Source organism: Rousettus aegyptiacus, unplaced genomic scaffold (genome assembly GCF_014176215.1).
Source record: "Rousettus aegyptiacus isolate mRouAeg1 unplaced genomic scaffold, mRouAeg1.p scaffold_m13_p_2, whole genome shotgun sequence".
Lineage (NCBI taxonomy): Eukaryota > Metazoa > Chordata > Mammalia > Chiroptera > Pteropodidae > Rousettus > Rousettus aegyptiacus.
In genome coordinates, this window is record NW_023416295.1 from 176,453,244 (window position 1) to 176,472,373 (window position 19,130).

Below are 19,130 nucleotides of genomic sequence, written 5' to 3' on the forward strand. Positions count from 1 at the left end.
GGCTTCCGGTTGGCAGTCTGGGCCAGGCCGCACCTGGCAGGGTGCTGGTTCACGGGTGAGCATCCCAGGGGCCCAGCCCGACCAGCACCCCCCGCGTCTGTGCGGGGCCCACAAGATGGGACGGGGACCGAGGGGCTTTGCAGGGCACAGGAGCAGGGGGCATCCTGGCCTGGGCCCAGCCTGGGCACGGGTCGGTCTGAGCACAGGTCGGGGCCTCAGGGCTCCTCGCAGGCTTCGGGGGTCTCAGGTCCCCCCGCTGCACCCCGAGCACCCTGCCGCCTTCCGCGGGGCTGTCTCAGGCCGGCTCCGCTCACGGTCCCCACCTGTCCACTGTCCACCGTGGACCGGGCGCTCTGTCAGCATTTCCAGGTGGTGGGCGGCACGGTACAGACGGTGGGCAGGTGACGTCCCCGTGGGGGCCCCCCCGCCGCACCCCCGGGAACTCGCTCCAGCCGGCCCCCGAGGCTTGGGATGGAGCTGGAGGGGGACCGAGCTCCCCTCCCGGGAGAGTCTGTGTCCTGCCCGAATGACCCCTTTGACCCCAGCTCCCCAAGTGCAGCCTCAGGTTGGCGGACAGGGCCACTGCCACCGGGAGACCCCTCAGAGCGGCTGCGGCCACCGGGCTGGGCAAGCAAAGCCCGCGTCGGTGAGTCTGGAAGGAAGCGTGGCCCCGAGCCCCTGACCGGGCAGAGTGGCAAGCCTCCGTCTCGCTCTGGACTTGGCCCTGAGCCTACACCCCACGAGCACCCTGCTCCTCTGTGTCTGCAGCCCCCACCGTCCCGAATCGCAGTCACCCTCACACCTCCCCTCGGGGGCTTGAAAGGACACTGGCTCCGACTTTGGGGGGCTCCCCGTCCCCACATGACTGCCCCGTGGTGTCTCTGTCCCTCTGGTCTGCAGGGCGGGCTGACCAGTCACCCAGCTGCAGTGCCCAGATGCAGCAGGCCGGCGTGCAGAGCTGTTCCGGCCGCACCGGCGGGCCAGGGGAGCCACATGCGGCCACCGAGAGTCACATGGGCCTCTCGGGCAGGGCAGCCGGAAGCTGCTTGCTGAGCTGAGCAGAGCCAAGTGGGGTTCCGTGGGGCCACGAGGCCACCCCACAGTGCCAGGGACGGGACGTGGCACAGCTGGGGGTGGGTGTGGGGCTCGGCCCGCCTGCCGCGAGGGCACCCACGGCCTCGTGCCCTGGGGGCCGGGGAGGGGCGCGTGCCAGCTCATTAGTGGCTGGTTCTGCGGGGCCCAGGGCAGCAGCCTGCGTCCTAATCCCTTAAGAAGAGATCGGCCCAGTGCGGCTGAGTTCCAAGCCAGATAAATCAGGGCTTCTCCCGCATGGCATCGGGTAGCCTTGTTAAGTGGAGAGATTATGCAAAAAAACCCTCACGGACGACAGTGCGACGTTCCGCGTGGCTTCTTTCAGGACGCCCGTCGCCCCCACTCTGCTCTGCCTAAGCTCGGCTCCGGGAACCAGCGGCGTCAGTTACTGGTTCACCCTTCCCGTGCGTGCGGAGGGCGCGAGGCCCGGAGCTGCTGAACCGCGTCTGGCGGGCGGAGCCCGGGCGTCGCGGGTCTGTGGGGCGGGTGCAGGGACTTCAACGCCGGCTGCTCTGTGGCGTGACGGTCCTCGTGCCGGTGCGTTTCCTTCATCTAGTTAAAAAGAGAGCGAGCGAGCGAGACGCTGTTTTCCTGAACGTTACTGCGACGGCTGTTTCCAGGGAGGCGAGGGACATGGAGAAGGCTCAGCCCCGGGGGGGAGGTGGGGGGCAGCGCGTCCCTCTCTGGCCTCTGCCCGGCCGTGGGATCTGGGACACGGCTGGGGGGCGCGGACGTGGACGCACGTGCGCTCAGCCCCCGGACGGGGCCCCAGCCCAGAGCCCGGGCCTTCGTCGCCCTCCCGTGCTGAGCGGGCTCAGTGCCGCCGTCCCGGCCCGGTGGGGCCCAGGTGGCCATGGGGAGGGGGGCGGGCGGAGCACTACGGGGTCACCGTGTGTCCCCCCACAGGGTCCCGGGTTCGCCGTCACCCATCACAGCAGGCATTCTGTGTGCCTCGGCCTCCCAGGTCCGCAGTGGGTGCTGCCCTGGGACCCCAGCGTCTGCGTCTGCGGGCGCAGCTGCTCCCCGTCCCAGGGGCCGGGCCCGAGACCCGCGGCACGCTCGTGTCCTGCACCAGTGGCTGGTGCAGGCCCCAGGCCTCCGCTTGCAGGCTGTCCCGGCTCACCCGCGTCACACTGCCTGTGACCGGGGAAGGTGTTAGAGCAGGATTCCCTGGGGGCCGTGTGTGTGTGTGCGTGCACATGCATGTGTGCATGTGCTCACATGTGTGTGCATGTATATTTGTGCGTGTCGTGCATGTGTGTGCGCTGGTGTGCCTGTGTGTGCGTGTGTGTGCATGTATGTGTGCATGCACACACGTGCGTCAGGCGGGTTCCATATGGCCCTTGTTAATTACTGGGGAAGCAGAGTGGGGGTGCCCTACAGCCCGCCTTTGCTGAAGAGACTCAGAAGCCGCAGCCCCGGGGCTTCGGTGCCGGCAGTGGGGGCTCCTGGGCCGGGCGAGCCCCGTGACGAGTGGCAGAGCCCCCCCCACACACACACCATGCCAGGTGTGCGGCTCGACCGGGCCCCGGCCCTGCCCCGGTCTGGCGTGGACTTGGTTTTGGACGTTCCTCGGGGGTCGTGCTGGGCAGCTGCTTATTTTCGCAGGGGAAGTGGATTCGGATTCGCGTGAAGATGTGGGGTTCCCTCTGCGCCCCTCGGTCACTGCCCTTGGCAGGCGGTGAGCCCAGCTGCTCTTGAGGGCGGCACTTCCGGAAGTGTGATGTGGACGGGGCCCCGGAGCGCGGGTGCTGGGTGGTCCCCAGGGCTGGCTCGCTGCCCTGGGAGGGCGGGCGCTCTGCCCAAAGTCCCCGGGGCCCGTGGGCCACAGGCGGGCATGCTGTGCCCTCTTCCTGTAGCCTGGGCCAGCAAGGACAGTGGGCTGTGGGGCGTGGGGTTCAGAGCCCCCCGACCCCTAAGCTCGTGCCACAGGCCTCACACTGCCCCCGAGCAGCCCATGCAGCACACCGCAGGGCTCCTTCCTTCCTGCTCGTCCCCGAGCTCCGGAGCCTGGCTGACTCTTGGTCCCCCTGAGTCCCCAGACCGTATTAGGCGAGCAGGGCCACCTGCAGGGAGCAGCCGGGGTGGTGGGCAGAGGCCCCAGTGCTGTCGGTGGCCCTGGGGGCCCAGCTCGGAGTCACCTGCTGGTCCCCACTCACCTTACAACCCAGGGGCAGAGCCACACCCTGCGTGGGGCCTGCTGGGCCTCCGTCCTCCCCCCCAGCCCCCATTCGCCTGTCCATCTGTCCGTCCATCCTTCCTTCCTCCTGTCCATCCACCCACTGCTCCACGCAGTCGCCCGTCCCCGGCAGGAGCCTGACTGAGCTGTGGCAGTGAGCAGACGTGGCCTGAGGCAGGCTGGCACCGTGCTCACGGAACAGCCTGTTCCTTCTGCCTGGACGGGGCCATGGGCCGCACCCTGGCGAGGGCCTTCTCTGGGGCTATGGGGCTCGGAGGGCGGTGGGCCGAATCCCAAGGCAAAAGCAGGGTGTGAGGCGGCCCGGGGCCCAGGGCGACAGGGGCCGAGGTCCCCATGCTGTGAGGCAAGCCCAGCCCCGTGTCCCCGGAGTCTGAGTCTTCACGGGGCAGACCTGCGGGGTGGGACGTGGCTTTGACTCAGATCTCGTAAACGTGCGTGTGCCGGGCCCGCCTGGAGACCCAGATTCCCGGGGGCGGTGGTGGCCGAGCACCGTGCCCCGTCAGGGCTGTCTGGGGTCCCCTGCCAGTGGCTGGGCCTGTGAGTGGGGCTGCTCCCCACCGAGCAGGGGGTGGGGGCGTCTGCAGGTCTCAGGCCACGGGCAGCCGGGCCCCCCTTTTCTTGGGAAAGGACTTCGGCCCCAGCCTGGCTCAGCGAGGTTGAGCAGGGCGGGTCCAACGCTGGGACCCAGGGATGTCCAGAGAGAGCCCAGGCCCCGCAGAGCGCCTTCCCCATACAGTGCTCCAGAAACCACCCCGGGGCCGAGGCACGGAGCAAGCCTGAGCCTGGGCCAGCGCTGGGGACCGGCCGTGTGTCCTTGTTGATGACACTCGGGGCTTACGAGGTCAGAGACCTCAAACGCCCCACGGACAGCTCTGACCCCCCCCCCCAGTGTGTTCCAGCCCTGATCTTTCTGCTGTCGCAGGCGAGGGGACGAGGGAAGGCACTTGGAGGCTCGCAGGTGGAGGGCGGGCCCCAGGCGCCCCAGGGTCACGCCCCGGCACTCGCCTGTGTCAGGGAAGGACACTTACGCCCTGGCCTTGTCGAGAACGAGGAGGCTTCACCCGGGACTGCCGCACGGGGAAGGCGAACTCCACCCCCCACAGCGAGACAGGTGGGGGCACGGACCTTGCTCAGAGCCGCGGAGTTAGTGCGGGGGCGGGGGCTCCCCATAAACGCGCTCGGCGGCATTCTTTGCCAAACTTGTGCTTTGCAAGGCCAAGGCCAAGGCATCAGGCTCAGCGTCCCTCCTGAAGGAGGCGTCCCCCGCGCGCCGCCCCCCGCGCGCCGCCCCCCGCGCGCCGTCTGCCCCCTCCCTGCTGACCCAGCGCGGAGCCGGCGCCGCCATCGGCCCCCCCCCCCGCCCCCCCCAGCCATCCAGCTCGGCCCGAGGGCGGGGTCCAGCCGCCTCCGCCTCCGCGGTCCCTCGCTCCACTTCGCCTGAGGCCGCGCACGCCCCCGCGGGCAGCGCCTTCTCCCCGCGGCTCACGGCGGGTTCCCACACTGAAGCAGAGCTGGGTGCCCCTCACTCCTCCCGGGACCCCCGGCCTCCTGAGTGCTTTTTTCGAGTTTACGTGCATCAGGGCCAGTCTGCGTGGTAAGGTATACTCGGCTTTGGACAAATGCGTGATGCTCTGCTCCCCCATATCAGCATTCCCCCTCGCCTCCCCTCCGCCTCCCCTCCCCCAACCCCATGGCACCCGCTGGTCCTTCCACTGCCCCATGGCTCTGCCCTTTCCGAAGGCGGCAGAGGCGGAACCACGCGGGGGCGAGCGCCCCGACTTCCTCCACTCGGCCGCGTGGACCGCGGCCCGCCGGGTCCTCCTGTGGCTCGGTGGCCCACGTCTCCCTGGCGCCGGGTGACGTGCCGCCGTCTGGATGGGCCACGGCGCGTGTACCCGTCACCTGCCGAAGGGCACTCGGCTTCTTCCCGTTCGGGGCAATTGTGAGTCCGCACCCCGTGCAGGAGTTTCGCGTGGGCGGTTCCCAGGTCGGCCGGTGGAGGCGCGTCCGGGCTCGGGAGCCGCGGCCGCCGGGCCCCGCGCTGGCTGCGCCCCGTCGTCCCCGGCGCCGCGTCCTCAGCTTCCGGGCCTCGGTCGCTCTGACGGGCGCGTGCCGGGGGCCTCCGTTTCCATCCGGAACGTCCCGATGACCTCGAGTATCTTTTTATTCACGATTCGCCGTGTTTGGGGAGGCGTCTGCCCAGAGCAGTCGCCCCCTTTTAGATTGGACTGTTGGCTTTCTCGTTGCCGAGTCTTCAGGGGCCGCGTGCACTTTGGGGACAGACCCTGCATCGGACGCGTGGCTTGCCCCCGGTCTGCGGCTCGTCCTCTCGTCCTCCTCAGTTCTGTTGACAGCGGAAGTTGCTCATGTCGGCGAAGTCCGATAGATCCGTCTTTTTTTTATTTCGCGGACCACGCTTTCGGCGCTTTATTTAACAGCTCATTACCAAACTGAAGGTCACATAGATTTTCCCGTTTTCTTCCGAAGTTGTGCGTCGTTGTTTTTTACTTAGATCCCCATTTTGAGTCGATTTTCACGAAAGGGGAGGGGTCTGTATCTAGGCCCTCTTTGCGCATAGGGGCGATGGCGACTCCTTCTGGCCCAGACACCTGTCCCAGGTCACGCCTGCCTCCCCAGGCTCCTGGGGCGCCTCTCCTCCCAGCCTGACGCAGAGGATAAGCAAGACGTGATGAAACATGGCTCCCTCGGCAAACGCAGCGGCTGGACTGGTCCTCCGTGCCCAGCAGGCCCCGGGGCCGAGCGGGCACCTGGAAGCTGTGCCCAGCGGTTCTCCGTGGTGCCCCTTCCTGAGCACCAGGGTCCCAGACCATGACCCCCGGGCGTGTGTGGTGGCCGGAGCCCTGTAGAGACAGGGCTGAGGGTGGTGCTGGTGTGTGGGGGTTACTGGGGGCTTGGCTCGGCCCCCAAGTCTCGTCCACCCAGTGGCACCCTGGGGACACCCACTTCATGCCTGTCCAGGGCCCTGGGGTGACCTAGAGAAGCCCGGCCGAGGCCCCAGCCCACCCTGGGGGCGTCCAGACGGCAGGAGGGGCCCGTGCGCCCCTGTCCACTGGTTCCGACGCTCCCAGCCCGTGGCCCCTGTGGGGTGCTCCTTCCTGGGCCTGTGAATCCTTTTCTGGAAAACGGGGACACAGTGTCAGCCCGATGGGGTGGGGGCTGCCACTGTCTCAGGGTATTGGGGAGCTGGGAGCCTAGGAGGCACTGGCCTCTGACCCCGGAAGGTCCCGTCTACCCTCGCAGCTGCCCGTCTGCCAGAGGGTGTCGGGGCCCGGTCGGTCACACCGCCTTCGGCCCGCGCTCGTGGATGCGCTCAGGTGCAGCCACCTGCAGCCAGGCCGCTGAGGCTCCAGCCTCTGCCGTCCCCAGAGAAGCCTCGCTGCCCAGACACTCTTCCCACTGCCGCTCGCTTACGCGTCTCTGTATTTATTTCTACCTTGTTCTCGGCACAGTGCGTAGCGTGGTGTGTAATTAGCTAGCGTGAGTCTAAGTCCTCAGCTCAAGCCCTCAGGGTGGTGGGGTGCGCACTGGGGCACCAGCCTGGGGGCAGGGTTCTGCTCAGTGTAGGGGGGTCCCAGAGTTTGGGGGCAGGAGGTGCCCGGGAGGCCCTGGCCGCCCCGTCCTGGCCCTGCACACCCCCGACCTGGGGAGCGGGGTGGGGTCGCCGTGCACGGCTGCCCCAAGCCCTGGGCGGGGCACTCCGGGGCCACTGCAGCTGCCCGCACCCCTCGGGTTGCACCCTAACACGGCCCTGCGTGGGTCCAGGGCGGCCCCGCACACTTCCTCCTGCCAGCTCGCGTGACGCCTGCGCCCGGCCGGCCAAGGGGCAGCCGGGGTCTCCGGGATCACGGACTGGGGCTGCCCGCGCCAGGCTCGGGGCCGAGGTCGGCCCCCCGCGGGGCGAGGGGCACTGGCGTCCGTGTTCGCCGTGCTCCGGCCAGTGCTGCTGCTGTCTCGTCGCCGTTGACATTCAGAGCTGAGTAACGGAGGCCGAGGTGGTTGACCGGGAGCGTGACGTCTAAAGAATGCGGGACTGTCCCCCTGCCGGGACACTGGCCCCGTCAGCGCTCCGCTCGGAGAGACGGCCGCCCTCCCTGGGCCGTCGGGCACGAGCGGGCGGTGAGGAAGCCTGTTAAGCGCGCTGGGCCGTCGCCTGCAGAGTAGACGCGTCCCTGCCCTGCACGCCGGCCCGGAGCCAGACCGAGGCCACGGGGCCCTGCAGTCCTCCCTTCTGCGTCTGGGGCGCTCGCGACGGGGGAGCAGGGACGCGTCCCCATGGGGCAGCAGGAGCAAGGGGCTCGTCCTGTAGCCTGAGAACCCGTGTGCGTGCCGTGCGTGTGCCCACGCGTGTCTGCACGGTCACGCACACGCCGAGCGTCTCCGCACGCACCCGCGAGCTGTGCGTCTGCGTGCCTGTTGGCCATGGCGTGTTCACGCCCAGGTCCCGCCTGCACGGCCCTGCGCGAGGCGTGCTCCGGGTGTGTCGGCCAGCCGTGTGGCATGTGCGTAGCTGCGCGTGTGCACCAGCCTGGTGTGGACAGCCACAGCTGTGTCCCCAGCAAGCTTGGTCCTGTAAGAGGGCCTCGCTGGCCCCCGCCACCCCCGGCCAGAGTGGGCACGAGGCCCAGGGCCCAGCTTAGACCCAGGCCGCGTGCTCCGTGCAGTCCAGGGTCCCCCGATCGGACCGCTGCCAGCCGACGGCCCTCCTTTATGACCCGGCCCTTCATTTCCGGCCTGGCCGAGGCGAGCCCACACTTAATTTCCTGTCTGCCCAGGCAGGGCCGTGAGCGCCACGCTGCCTGGGCGTGGGGGTCACTGGCCCGGCCCGGCGCGTTCCTGGTGGCGTCGTTTGAGGTGCCGAGAGAAGCAGCCTCCGGCCCCCGGGTCCCTGTGCGGGGCGGGTGCCGGGCGGGTGTCCATCTGCGCGGCTGGGACGGGGCCGGGACGGCGGGCGGCTGGCCTCCAGGGCCAGGCCACGCGGCCCACTCTGCGCCTCTCTTGCAGGTCAGCTGGCCGCCGGCACCTGTGAGATTGTGACCTTGGACCGGGACAGCAGCCAGCCCCGGAGGACGATCGCCCGGCAGACGGCCCGGTGTGCGTGCAGGAAGGGGCAGATCGCGGGCACCACGAGGGCCCGGCCCGCCTGCGTGGACGGTAAGAGCCCGGGGCCCGGCAGAGGCCGCGGCGGCTGCCAGCTGGGGTCCGCCGCACGCAGCCCCCGGCCCTGAGCGCGCTGCTCGGGTCTCAGGCTGCACACGGCGCCGGCACCGCTGCTGAGGGGCAGCGCTGGCTTGTGCATGCGGGGTGCATCTGGGGTGCTGTGGGGTGGCAGGGCTGGGGCGCCCAGCATGCTCCCCGGGATGTGCCGGCCCGGAGGCTGCAGCCCCTCGGTGTCGCGGTGGGCAGAGGGGAGCGGGGGCCGTGCCATCTGTAGGATGGTCGTGGCTGTGGTGACTGTCAGGGCACCACGTGGCCTCTGGCTACGGCTGGCAGCTAGGTGGCGGGCAGCCCCCCGTCCGGGTCTGGCAGGCGCCAGCACCCTCGGGCCCCACGCTCGGCGCCATGCAGTGGCCCCACCCTCACGGGCTCTGCGGGTGTGCGCCGGGCTGGAGGGGACCCCCACGGGCTCTGCGGGTGTGCGCCGGGCTGGAGGGGACCCCCACGGGCTCTGCGGGTGTGCGCCGGGCTGGAGGGGACCCCACACGGCCGCCGGACGAGCCGCGCACGTCAGCATCCTGCAGACTCCGCACTTGAAGGCGCTGGCAGGAGGCGTGGCCTTCGGCGCTGTCCTTAGAAACAGTCGCCCCAGTCTTTAACACGGGTGAGGGGGCCCCCGCCATGGCCGTCAGGGCATCGATGAGGGCGCATCCACTGTGGGGGCCGCGAGCGCCCGCCTCGGCTCCTTGGGTGTAGGGTGCAGGGCTGATGGCTCGCGAGTGCCAGGCTCAGGCCAGCTCTCAGACGCAGCGGCAGTCCTGGGGTGGGGGGGGTGTCCGCGTGGGAGTGTGGACTCCGCCATCACTGGTGGGCGTGCCCAGGACCATCCAAGGCCTCGGCTGGCCGCTCTCTCCCCCAACGTCTCCAGCAGGGAGGGGACGGGGTCAGGGAGGGGCCCAGGGCTCCTGGCCAGAGGGTGTCAGGCCTGGCTGCCACCATCTGGGCCCAGGCACCCCGTGCACCCTGGGGCTGAGCGGGCAGCCCATGTGCAGCCCAGTGGGGCCTTGCCCAGAGCCTGGGGTGACCGGCAGGGCCCTTGGACGCCACCCCATGGCCCCACGCCAAGTGCTACTGCCTGTGTTGCCAGCTCTGGGGGTCTTAGGGAGATGTTGGGGTCACTCAGGATGTGCGGTGACTGTGCCGTGGGGCCTGGAGGCGGACGGCAGGTCGGCAAGGCTGCGGTGCATTTCAGGACGCCTCGCCCCGCAGTCTGTCCACCTGCCGAGGTGGCTCCTCAGCGGTGTGAATTTCAGGGGTACGGCATCGCGACTCACTCCCCGTACACTCGATGGCACACCCACCCCAAAACCCACCTTCCTCCCGGGGTGGGAGCAGCCTCCCCAGAGCTGGTTTTGTTTCTAAGAAAACGTCGTGTCTTTGTTATGGGCCCCCTGTCAGCCCGTCCGTGGGCATCACCCCCTTCCCGAGAGGCGGGGGAGCAAACAACCCACCTGCAGCTCTCACGCCCCCAGCACCTCAGAACCGCGCCCCGCCCGGCCAGGTCAGCACGCTGCATTCGTCCTGGGCCGTCCTGCCGGCGTCTCTGCCTGTGCCGGGAGCGGCCCACAGGTGACAGTCGGCATGCTGATCCCCGACGCTGACGGATTCCACCCGGCCCGGGAGGGAGGGAGGCGCGGGCCGGAGCCCGGCCGCCTTCTCCTCCTCTGTCCTAATTAGCTCCGCGAGCCTGCGGGAGACGGGGTCTTGGCGAGTACTAATTGAATCTGGGTCTGCTCATCTGAAACTGCGGCCTCGCACCCCTCCCCGCGAGCCTGCCAGTGCCCCAGGAGCCGGGTCCCAGAGACCCAAATTAAAACGCCCGGCAAATTTCCAGGGAGGCCAAACAGACGAGCTAGCATGCGCTTTCTGCACAGTGGGCATTTTCCAGGCTGCCACCTAATCTAATTTTTGCTTTTCTATTTTCTTGCTCTGTGTGCATAATAAGTTTCTTTGCATGAGGATGTGTCTGCCAAGGACAAAGCGTGTGGGCTGGGGTCTGCTGGGAGCAGGGCGCCATCGGGACGGTTCACGCTGGCCCGACGGTGACCGGCTCGGTGAAGACATTCATTCATGCAAACATCGCGACGTCCCACGGCGAAGGGGAAGGCGGGGATGGCTTGACTCGTAAAATCTCCAGGTCCAGCCCTGGCGGGCCGTGGGACCACCGAGCACAGCTGTCCCCTGCTGCCCAGAACCACGGGATTCGGGGTTTCAAACAGCCCAAGGTGAGCAGCGGAAGGCCGTGGCTCAGGTGGGTGCTGGGGACTGAGCCCGGGGCTGCGTTTACACGTTGCCGTGACGACCGGGCAGCGTCACACTCTGCACGTGAGCTGTGACGTGCAAAGGCCCTTCTGAAACTGACCCCGGAGGGGACTCTTTTTTCCTCGTTTATATTTCCCCAGCAGCATGCGAGGCGCAGGTGGCCTTGAGGGTGAGGCAGGGACAAGTGTGTGGCGAGGACTCTGTGGACGCGGCTCCCGCAGTTCCGGCAGAGGAACCGGGAGAACGAGGCTCCCGGATGGGGCCCCGAGGGGCCTCCTCATTCCGAAGGGGCCGTGAGGACCTGAGAGTCAGGAAGCAGACAGTCGCGTGAGGTCAGCGGGCCCCCAGCAGGGTGTCAGGCCAGGCCAACGGGGAAGGGACGGTCTTTCCGACAACTGGACGTCCACGTGCAGAAGACGGAGATCGGACCCCGACCTCACGCCACGTACGACAACGACCCGCGTGGATCCGAGGCCCGCGGGTTGAGGGCTGAAGTTACAGAACCCCGAGACGTGAACGGGGAAACCTTTGTGACCTTGGATTTGGCGAAGGGGCCTGAGCTGTGACACCGGAGGCACAGCACCAAGAGAGAAAACCTGCGCCTCTGAGGGCGGCCCGGGAGGGGGCGGGGCCGCGCCGGGGAGGGGGCGGGGCCGCGCCGGGGGCGGGACCCTGCGCAGACCTCGCGTCAGACCAGGGCGTGGTGTCTAAATGCATCAACCCCGTGAGGAAAGGGAGGGTAAATAGCACGATTAGGCAACGGACGGAGGGTCTGGACGGCCGCGCCCCCGAAGGAGGTCCGTGTGAGAATAGCCGGGAAGCACGCGAGGACACAACTGACGCCACTGGTCAGCAGGACGAGGCCACCGGGTCTGCCCTGACTGGGCGCTTTGCGCCGCGAGCATGGCGGGTCAGAGCGCCAGCCGACCCATGCATCGGCGAGGACACGGGAGGCCGGAGCCCGCCGGGGTTCAGCCGGCCCCGAAGTCCCGAGCCGCTGGGGCTGCCGGGCGGGCGCAGCGTGAGCTCACTGAACCCTCCAGCCAGCCCAGCCACGTCGGCGGCGTGGGGCCTGCGAGGGGGCGTAGGTCTCCGTGCTCCAGTCCCGGCCTTCCCCACGCGAGGCTCCTCCTCCCGGGGCCTCCGAGCCATGGGGACCCTCGATGGCTCTTCTTGCTCCGTGGGCTGCCAGAGAGGACTACCAGGCACACAAGACGCCCCTCCCCTGGGCCCGAGGAGGACGGCTCCCGTGTCCACTCAAGGCCAGCACTGGCGGGACCCCCGCCCCACTCTCCGACGCGGAAGGGCCTCGAAGGGGCGGGCAGGATGCAGAGCGGGCAGCCGAGGCCCGCGCTCGAGGGAAAGGCCTTGAGGACGGTGAGCCTAAGTGCGCATGTTCGGAAGCGTGTGCGCGTCCTCCACGCAGCGGCGCGGCCCCCTCGGGCCCCCTCAGCTCAGCCGCGGCCTTGCTCCGTGCGGCCTTCCTGCTCCTGGAGGCCAGTCGGCCGGACCTGCCCTCAGAGGGGCGGCTCAAGTCCTCAGAAGGCTTGTGAGCTGATTGCTCAACACAGTCGTTATTAAAACGAAGTTATATGAACTTACCTGTGCGAGAAGTCCATCGAGATGAAGGTACCCACCGTAACACACTGGGAAAAGAAGAGCCCGCTGAACCCAAGGCAAGGGGAAGGAATGCGATCGTAAAGCTTAGAACGAGATGAAATGAAGTGAATAGAGAACCTATGAACATCAGCTAAACCAGAAGTTAGTTCTTTGAGAGATAAGGGAAATGAACAAATCTTTATCCAAACTGACGTGTGTGTGTGTGTGAGAGAGAGAGAGAGAGAGAGGGGTCACCCACCTGATCAGGGATAAGGGCGGCCCACCCTCTTTATTTTTACCACCCGCTCTGCAGAAATCCTAAGGGCGAAGAGGGCTCCAGCGAATGCCCGTGTGCGGATAACTTGCACGAAGTGCGCACAAACTGACTCGAGAAGAAATAGAGTCTCATAGACGTGCGACAGGGCTGATGAGGTGGTGTCCCTGGCGAATGCTGCCAAATTTAAAAAGGCGTTGACACCAATTCTTCTCAAACTCCTCAAAACACAACAACAAAATACCAGAGGAGACCCATCGTAACCCACACCGCGAGGCCGGTGTCCCCGCAACACGGGAAGCTCGGGCGAAGGCGGCGCAGAGAACTGCAGGTCTCACGGGGCAGACGCGGGAATCCTCGGCCAGGCACCGCGAGCCGCGTCGGCCACGGGCTGACGGCCCCGCTCACGGCGACCGAGCGGGGTTCAGCACAGGGACGCGAGCTCGGCTCGACGTGTGAAACCCGGTAAACACGACGTCCATAGAACCAAGAGCTATGAGCACCTCGCAGGGCCTCGGTGGCTGTGCAGGCCGCGCGTCGGAGCCCAGCAGCGTCTCCTGATAGAAACGCCCGGCAGATGAGGAAATCACGGGGACTCGGTGTGGCGAAGGGCTCCTGGGGACACTGAAGGGCACCGTCGCAGTCCTGGCAGAAGCCGCGCGTGTGCCGAGACCAGGGACAGGGCGAGGCCGTCTGCTCCTCGGTGGCCCTGGGACCAGCGGGGCAGTTGGGCGATGACAGCCAGCGACCGGCATCCTCGGGGGAACGGAGGGCGAGAGCCGGCCCTGGGGACCTGCTCCTCTCAGGGACCCACACACGCTCGCAGAACTGGGAGGGGAGCCTGGCGATAAGCTGGATCACTGAGCTCCGCGGCGGTGGGGGGCGGGCTGAGAGGGGAATAACCCGCTCGGCAGCCGCAGCGCGGGAAGCGCCCGAGCCTGAGCCAGACAGGCGCAGCGGCGCGTCCTGCTCCGGGCACGGACAGGGGAGCCGGCCTGAGAGCCGTCTCCTGCCCCAGCCGGCGGGGCCGCCCGTTACCCGCGTGTGCCCTCTGTCCGCCCCTCGGCACGCCGCCTCCCACGCATCTCCCGCCGGCCTGGTCCACGCAGCGTCTCCCGGACACAGCCACCGCCACGGGAGGCACCGGCCACCGTCTGTCCCCCAGCCCTGACGCCCGCGTGACGCCGGGGCCGGGGAGCCTGCGGTCCTGGTGCGGAGGGACCAGGGGCACCGGGACGCGAGGTCCCGCGTCTGAGTGCCGCCCTCCGCGTTCTCCACAGTCCTCTAAACTGTCCCCAACGCCGGTGCTAATGCCGCCTCCCCCGCCCCACACGTTTTCATGAGCTTTTGAGAACAATCAGCTCACACAAGGAGGAGCGTGTTCGGAACATCGCGGAGGAAATTCTCTGCAGGCAGCCGGGAGCGGACGCGCCCAGCGCGAGGTGGGGACCCGCCTGGGACTGCAGGCGTCAGCGGGCACGCTGGTGACAGCGCTCGAGGAAGGGCGCGGGGGTCTGCGCCCATCTGCGAGCCGCCTCCCTCCGGTCCCACTTCCACAGCTCGCAGCCACACAGACCCTCCCCTCAGGGGGCGGCTCCCCGGGGCCCAGGGGAGGCCCCGACTCTGCCCAGAGACCGAGCTGGCTGAGGCTGCAGGCTGCTCTGCGGCCTCTGGGCAGCAGGGTGAGAGGCGCTCAGCTCCCAGCCCCTGCCGCTCTGGGGTGTCTCCTGCAGCCCCAAAGCACGGCGTGAGGTGAGGGACGGGGCGGGGGTGGGGGGGTGGGGGAGGGGGGAGTGGGGGGTGGGCAGAGCTGCGCTGGACCCTGCTGTCTCCCTACAGCCACCCTGCCCTGACTCAGGGTCCCTGACTGCCGTCCTGCAGCGGCCTCGGGTCCCAGGCTAGACAGTCTGTGTAGGGAGGGGCATGGCGGGGGCAACACCTGGCGGAGCCCCCCACCTCCCGCCAGCATCATCCGCACCCCGGATGTCAGCCCTTGATAAACACAGAACCTCACGCTCTCTTTGATGTTGTTTGAGATTTCAAACTAAATTAAATAGCGCGAGGAAAACAAATCAAAGCCAGAGAAATTTGACGAAACTGCGTTATTTTGATCTCGGCAGATGCTTTGATCGTGGGAGATGGGGTGCTGGGGAGCGGGTCTGCGCCCACGCGTCCCGGCTCCGGGCGGCCTGGACGGGGCCCCCTTCACGCCTCCCCGGCGCCAGCACAGGCTCAGGAGACGTGCTCAGGAGGCCGCCCAGGCAGGGACCGGCCCTGTGTGCTGGGAGCCCAGTCTTCTGACAGCCTTCCAGAAAGATCTCCAAGGCTGTCGGGACAGTGAGTGCGGGGCAGCAAGCGTGAGGTCAGCGAGGTCAGGCTGGTGCCGGAAGCTGTGACTGGGGTGAGCCATTGGGGGGCGGGGCTGGGGCTGGGGCGACCAGCGGGGCGGGGCTCCTCGTGGACTCAGGACCCGTGACGGAAGGACCAGAGCGCCTGGCGGGGTCGCCGCGGGGGCCCGGGCAGCCGGGTGCGAGCTCCCCCGTGGACGCGCGCCGCCGCGTGAGGGCAGGCGGGGGCCTCCGCGGCCGGGAGGCAGGGCCCGGAGGGGTGTGAGGGTGAGTGAGGTCAGCGGGGAGGGGAGCGGGCAGCTCAGGACACAGGACAGGGCTGTGTGCCAGGGGGCAGCGCTCCAGGCGGTGACCGCTGCTCAGAGCCGAGCGGCTCCCGCTCCCCTTCCTTGTTCTCCGAGGCCACTGGGGAGGGAAGGAGGCCTCAGGAGGCCTCGGGGCCAGGAGCTTGGAGGTGAATAAAGGTCCCCTTTAATTATTCAGGGGGCCTGGCGGGATCAGGCGACTGGGCTCGTGCAGGAATGATGCCTTTCGGTGGGAGAGCCCGGGAGCCAGGATGAGCCGCTGGGCCAGCCGGGGCGTCTGGATTGGGGGCAGCTGGGTGAGGGAGGTTTTTGGGGTCGGCCAGAGGACCCCCTCGTGAGCCCGATCTGTATTTTGTTTGGCGTTTATTCTCTGGCCCCGTGTCACAATGAAGACTCTATAGCGACCTTGTGATTCTAAGGCTGAGATATTCCTGTTCTGTCCGGAGCAGGGTGCCGCTCTTGAATGCCGCGTCGAGGGCACCGTGGCGGCCAAGGGCCCCCCAACAGGGTCGTTGCCTTCTGCCTGCCCGTCCCGTGCCTGCACAAGGGACCCAGACCGGTCACCTCCTGGCTCTACGCTCGCCTCCCAGCACCAAGGGTCCAAGATGTCGCCTGAGATTAAGTGCAGCGGGCTGTGCAAAGTGCAGAGCACCGGAGGTGACAAGCAGGGTTTAGTGCCCCCCACTCCCACAATCCCGGCGACTCGGGCTCCACCGCCTCCTGCTGGCAGCGACCTGAAATTTCAGGAGCATTTTTAAAGAGACGTGTTTCCTTTGCATGTTGCTTCTTAAACCTGAACATGAGAAAATATCCTGATGCCACGTCTAAATTAGGGGGGTCACGTCTTGTGCCGGTTCCTTCTAGTGGCACGCCGCCTCTGGGGACCCCGCGAATCTGCATCCATACGATCACGCAGATTCACAAAACGGCCGTGCGCATGCGTCCGTAACTCCGCGCAGCCGCGCGCTGGGGGCAGAAACGCCGAACAACTTGTGCTTTTTGAAAACCGGCTGAGACGTAACGCGCACGCGCACACCCCGCGCGCGCGCACGCGCCTGTCAAGGACTTGCGGTGAGCCGGCGCGGACGGCGCGCGCGCTCCCGGGGCCTGGCGTTGGCCGCTACGTCCGGGGCGTCACGCACGTGGGGTGCAGCGGCGCTTGGTTGCGTCCACGGCTGTGCGGGACTTCCCTGTGCAGCTCGGTGTCTCCTCCCTTGCGCACGCAGCGGCTGCGGGCGTGTCTGCAGAGGACGGATGCGCCCTTTTATCGTGGGCATGTACGGGGCGGGGCGGACAGGGGGACAGGCGAGGACCAGATGCGGCCGAGGCTGTGCGCTGAAGCTGCCCCCTGCCGCGTGCGACCCTCCTACGTGCTCTGCAGCCTTCTCAGCACGTGTCATTGTCAGCCTCTTAGACTTAGCCGTCCTGGGCGCGTGGCGCTGTGCCCCGGTGGTGCTGGCCTGCGTGTCCTTGCGGGCTCGCGGTCAGCAGGCTCGCGTCTCCTCCGAGGCGTCCGGTCGGGGCTTTTGCCCGCGTTCACCGGGTCGCCTGCCCTGCTTTGAGTGTTTCGCAGGAGCGCTGGCCACGTGCTGCCTCCGAGCCGCGTGCTGGCCGAGCCTCCTCCTGGCTGCAGGGCTGGCCCCCGCGTTGATGTGCCTGTCCCCGCTTGCCCCCGCCCAAGCCCGGTTCGGCGAAACACGGGGGACTCTGACTGTCACCGGCACGCCCCGCAGAGGCCCTCGCTGGGGGGTGAGGGGTGGGGAGGAAGCTGCAGGAGGGGGTTCCGCCCCTTGGCTGCGACACGAGGGGACTGGTCCCAAGCAGGCGTCTGCCCTGGAGCGAGCAGGCTGGCTCCGTGGGCACTGTCACCAGCTTGCTCACCCCCTTCCGCCTGCGCTTGGCTACGGCTGCCTTGCAGACTGAGCAGCAGCTGAAAGCTGAAAACATTGCCTTCCTGGCTCTTGGAGATGAAGTTTGCAGACGACACACCCTGTGGCGAAAGTTTTTCATTCCCGTGAAGCTCACACGGGGTGCTGCGGTGATGGGGTGGCGGCCCCCGGGTCCTCCTGCCGCCGGCCATGTCGCCACCTGTGCCCGCGCCCGCGGGTCTGCGCAGGCGCGCTACCCGCATCCACGTCCGCGAGGCGCCCGCCGCTGCCGGCGCCGGAGACGCGTCGCTCACTGCCCCAGACGCGCGTCCCGCTGCCGCGTCGTTTATCTGCGTGTTTGTTTACGTGTCTCCTTGTTTGTTTTTCGCCTCGCTTTAAGCACAGTGTGTAATTTCATGTGTAATTAGTGAGCGTGAGTCACAATCTGCAGCCTAAGCATTCGGGGGAGTAGAGGGGGGTGCTGGGGCCCTGGCCTCAGGACAGGGTTCCGCTTCGTGAGGGGAGGGGCCCCCGAGACTCAGGGCCCGACCTGAGCTCAGCTTTGGAGGGAGGTGGGGCCCCCGGGAATCTTAGCGGTAACCCAGGGAGCCACACCCGAAGGCTGGGAGCCTAGTTTGCCCCACGTTGGGGACGCTCGGAACACGAGGGGATCAGGCCACGGAGCAAACAGATCATCCGGAGAGGTCCCTTCCGGTCACTCAGGTCCACCTTTGCGAAGTTCAGCGCGCAGGCGAGCAGCTCCCGGTGCCCCTGCTTGGGCCTGAGCCGCGTCGCACGTGCGGACCATTTGTGTGGCCGAAGCTCCCTGCGGTGTCCACACGGCCTGTCACCGCCTCGCGGGGCGCCGCGGCCTCAGGTCGGGCTCGGCGCCGAGCTCACGCGGCCCGGGTCCCTGGCGGCCCCGCGCACAGTTTCGTCCACTGTCCTGGAGACGCGGCGCCCTTGGCCGGCGCTGCCGAGGGTGGGGCGTGGTCGGCGGCGAGCGCCGCGCCTGGTCAGGGGTCCGTGCTGGGCAGTAGGGGCGCAGCGGCGGCCTCGCCCCCGTGCTGTGAATGTGGCCTCATGCGGAAAGAGGGTCTTTGCAGATGCAGCCAGGTCAGAGGAAGGTCTGATCGGGTGACCCGTGTCCTTCTGAGCAGGGGAGATGCCAGGCGAAGACCAGGACACTCAGGCCACGTGACAATGGGGGGTGCAAGGGGGTCTCCAAGCTGGCACCCCTGGAAGCGGAGAGAGGCAGGACAACTCCGCTGCAGGTCTCATGGGAGCACAGCCTCAGCGAGACCTTGACCTTGGACATCCTGGCTGCATACTGCAGGAGGACAAGTTCCTGTCACCTAGGCCGCCCGGCATGTGCTTCTCGGTCACAGTGGGCCCAGGACAGGGCCAGCCCCCACCTGCTCCCCGGGGGCCCCATCCTGGCTCCTCGCCTCAGGCCGCAAGTCCAGGCGATCAGTGTCCCCTGTGACAGCCCAGGCCTCGGCCCCTCCGAGGCGCCATGTGGCCACCGCCGGCGACTTTCTGGCCGCAGTTGCCCGTCGCACTCCCTGAAAACTGGGGCCACACCCCCCGCGCTTCTCGCTGGACACCGGCAGGGGGTGGCCGCCCGGCCTCGCTGGCCCTCATGGCAGGTGACCTCTCAGCGTCACCCCATGGTGCTGAGGCTTCGGGAAAATGAAGGTTCTTTTTCTTCCCTCTTGCATCTCGTTCCCAAAGCAACCCCAGACATGGCTCTGTGTCCCGGTGACGAGGGCGGTGACTGTGCGTGGAGGGGGAGCCCAGCCCCCGCCCGTGGAGACGGCTGCGGCCACCCAGATCCGCGGGGATGCGCGCCCCGATCGCTGAGCACAGTGGACGTGCAGTCAGCGCTCCCCAACAGGCTCGGTGCCATCTCCCGGAGCCCTGTGGCGTCTCACTTGGCCCCCACCC

At 68.0% G+C, this 19,130-nt stretch overlaps 1 protein-coding gene across 2 annotated transcripts in view; it reads left to right on the plus strand.

The window, feature by feature from the left end:
• TAFA5 (TAFA chemokine like family member 5) overlaps positions 1-19,130 on the plus strand; it is a 103,664-nt gene that overhangs the window by 61,300 nt on the left and 23,234 nt on the right. For both annotated transcript variants that reach the window (XM_016144305.2, XM_036237701.1), the window contains exon 2: positions 8,315-8,464. In XM_016144305.2, the coding sequence (XP_015999791.1) occupies positions 8,315-8,464 (150 nt within the window). The remainder of the gene's footprint in view (positions 1-8,314; positions 8,465-19,130) is intronic.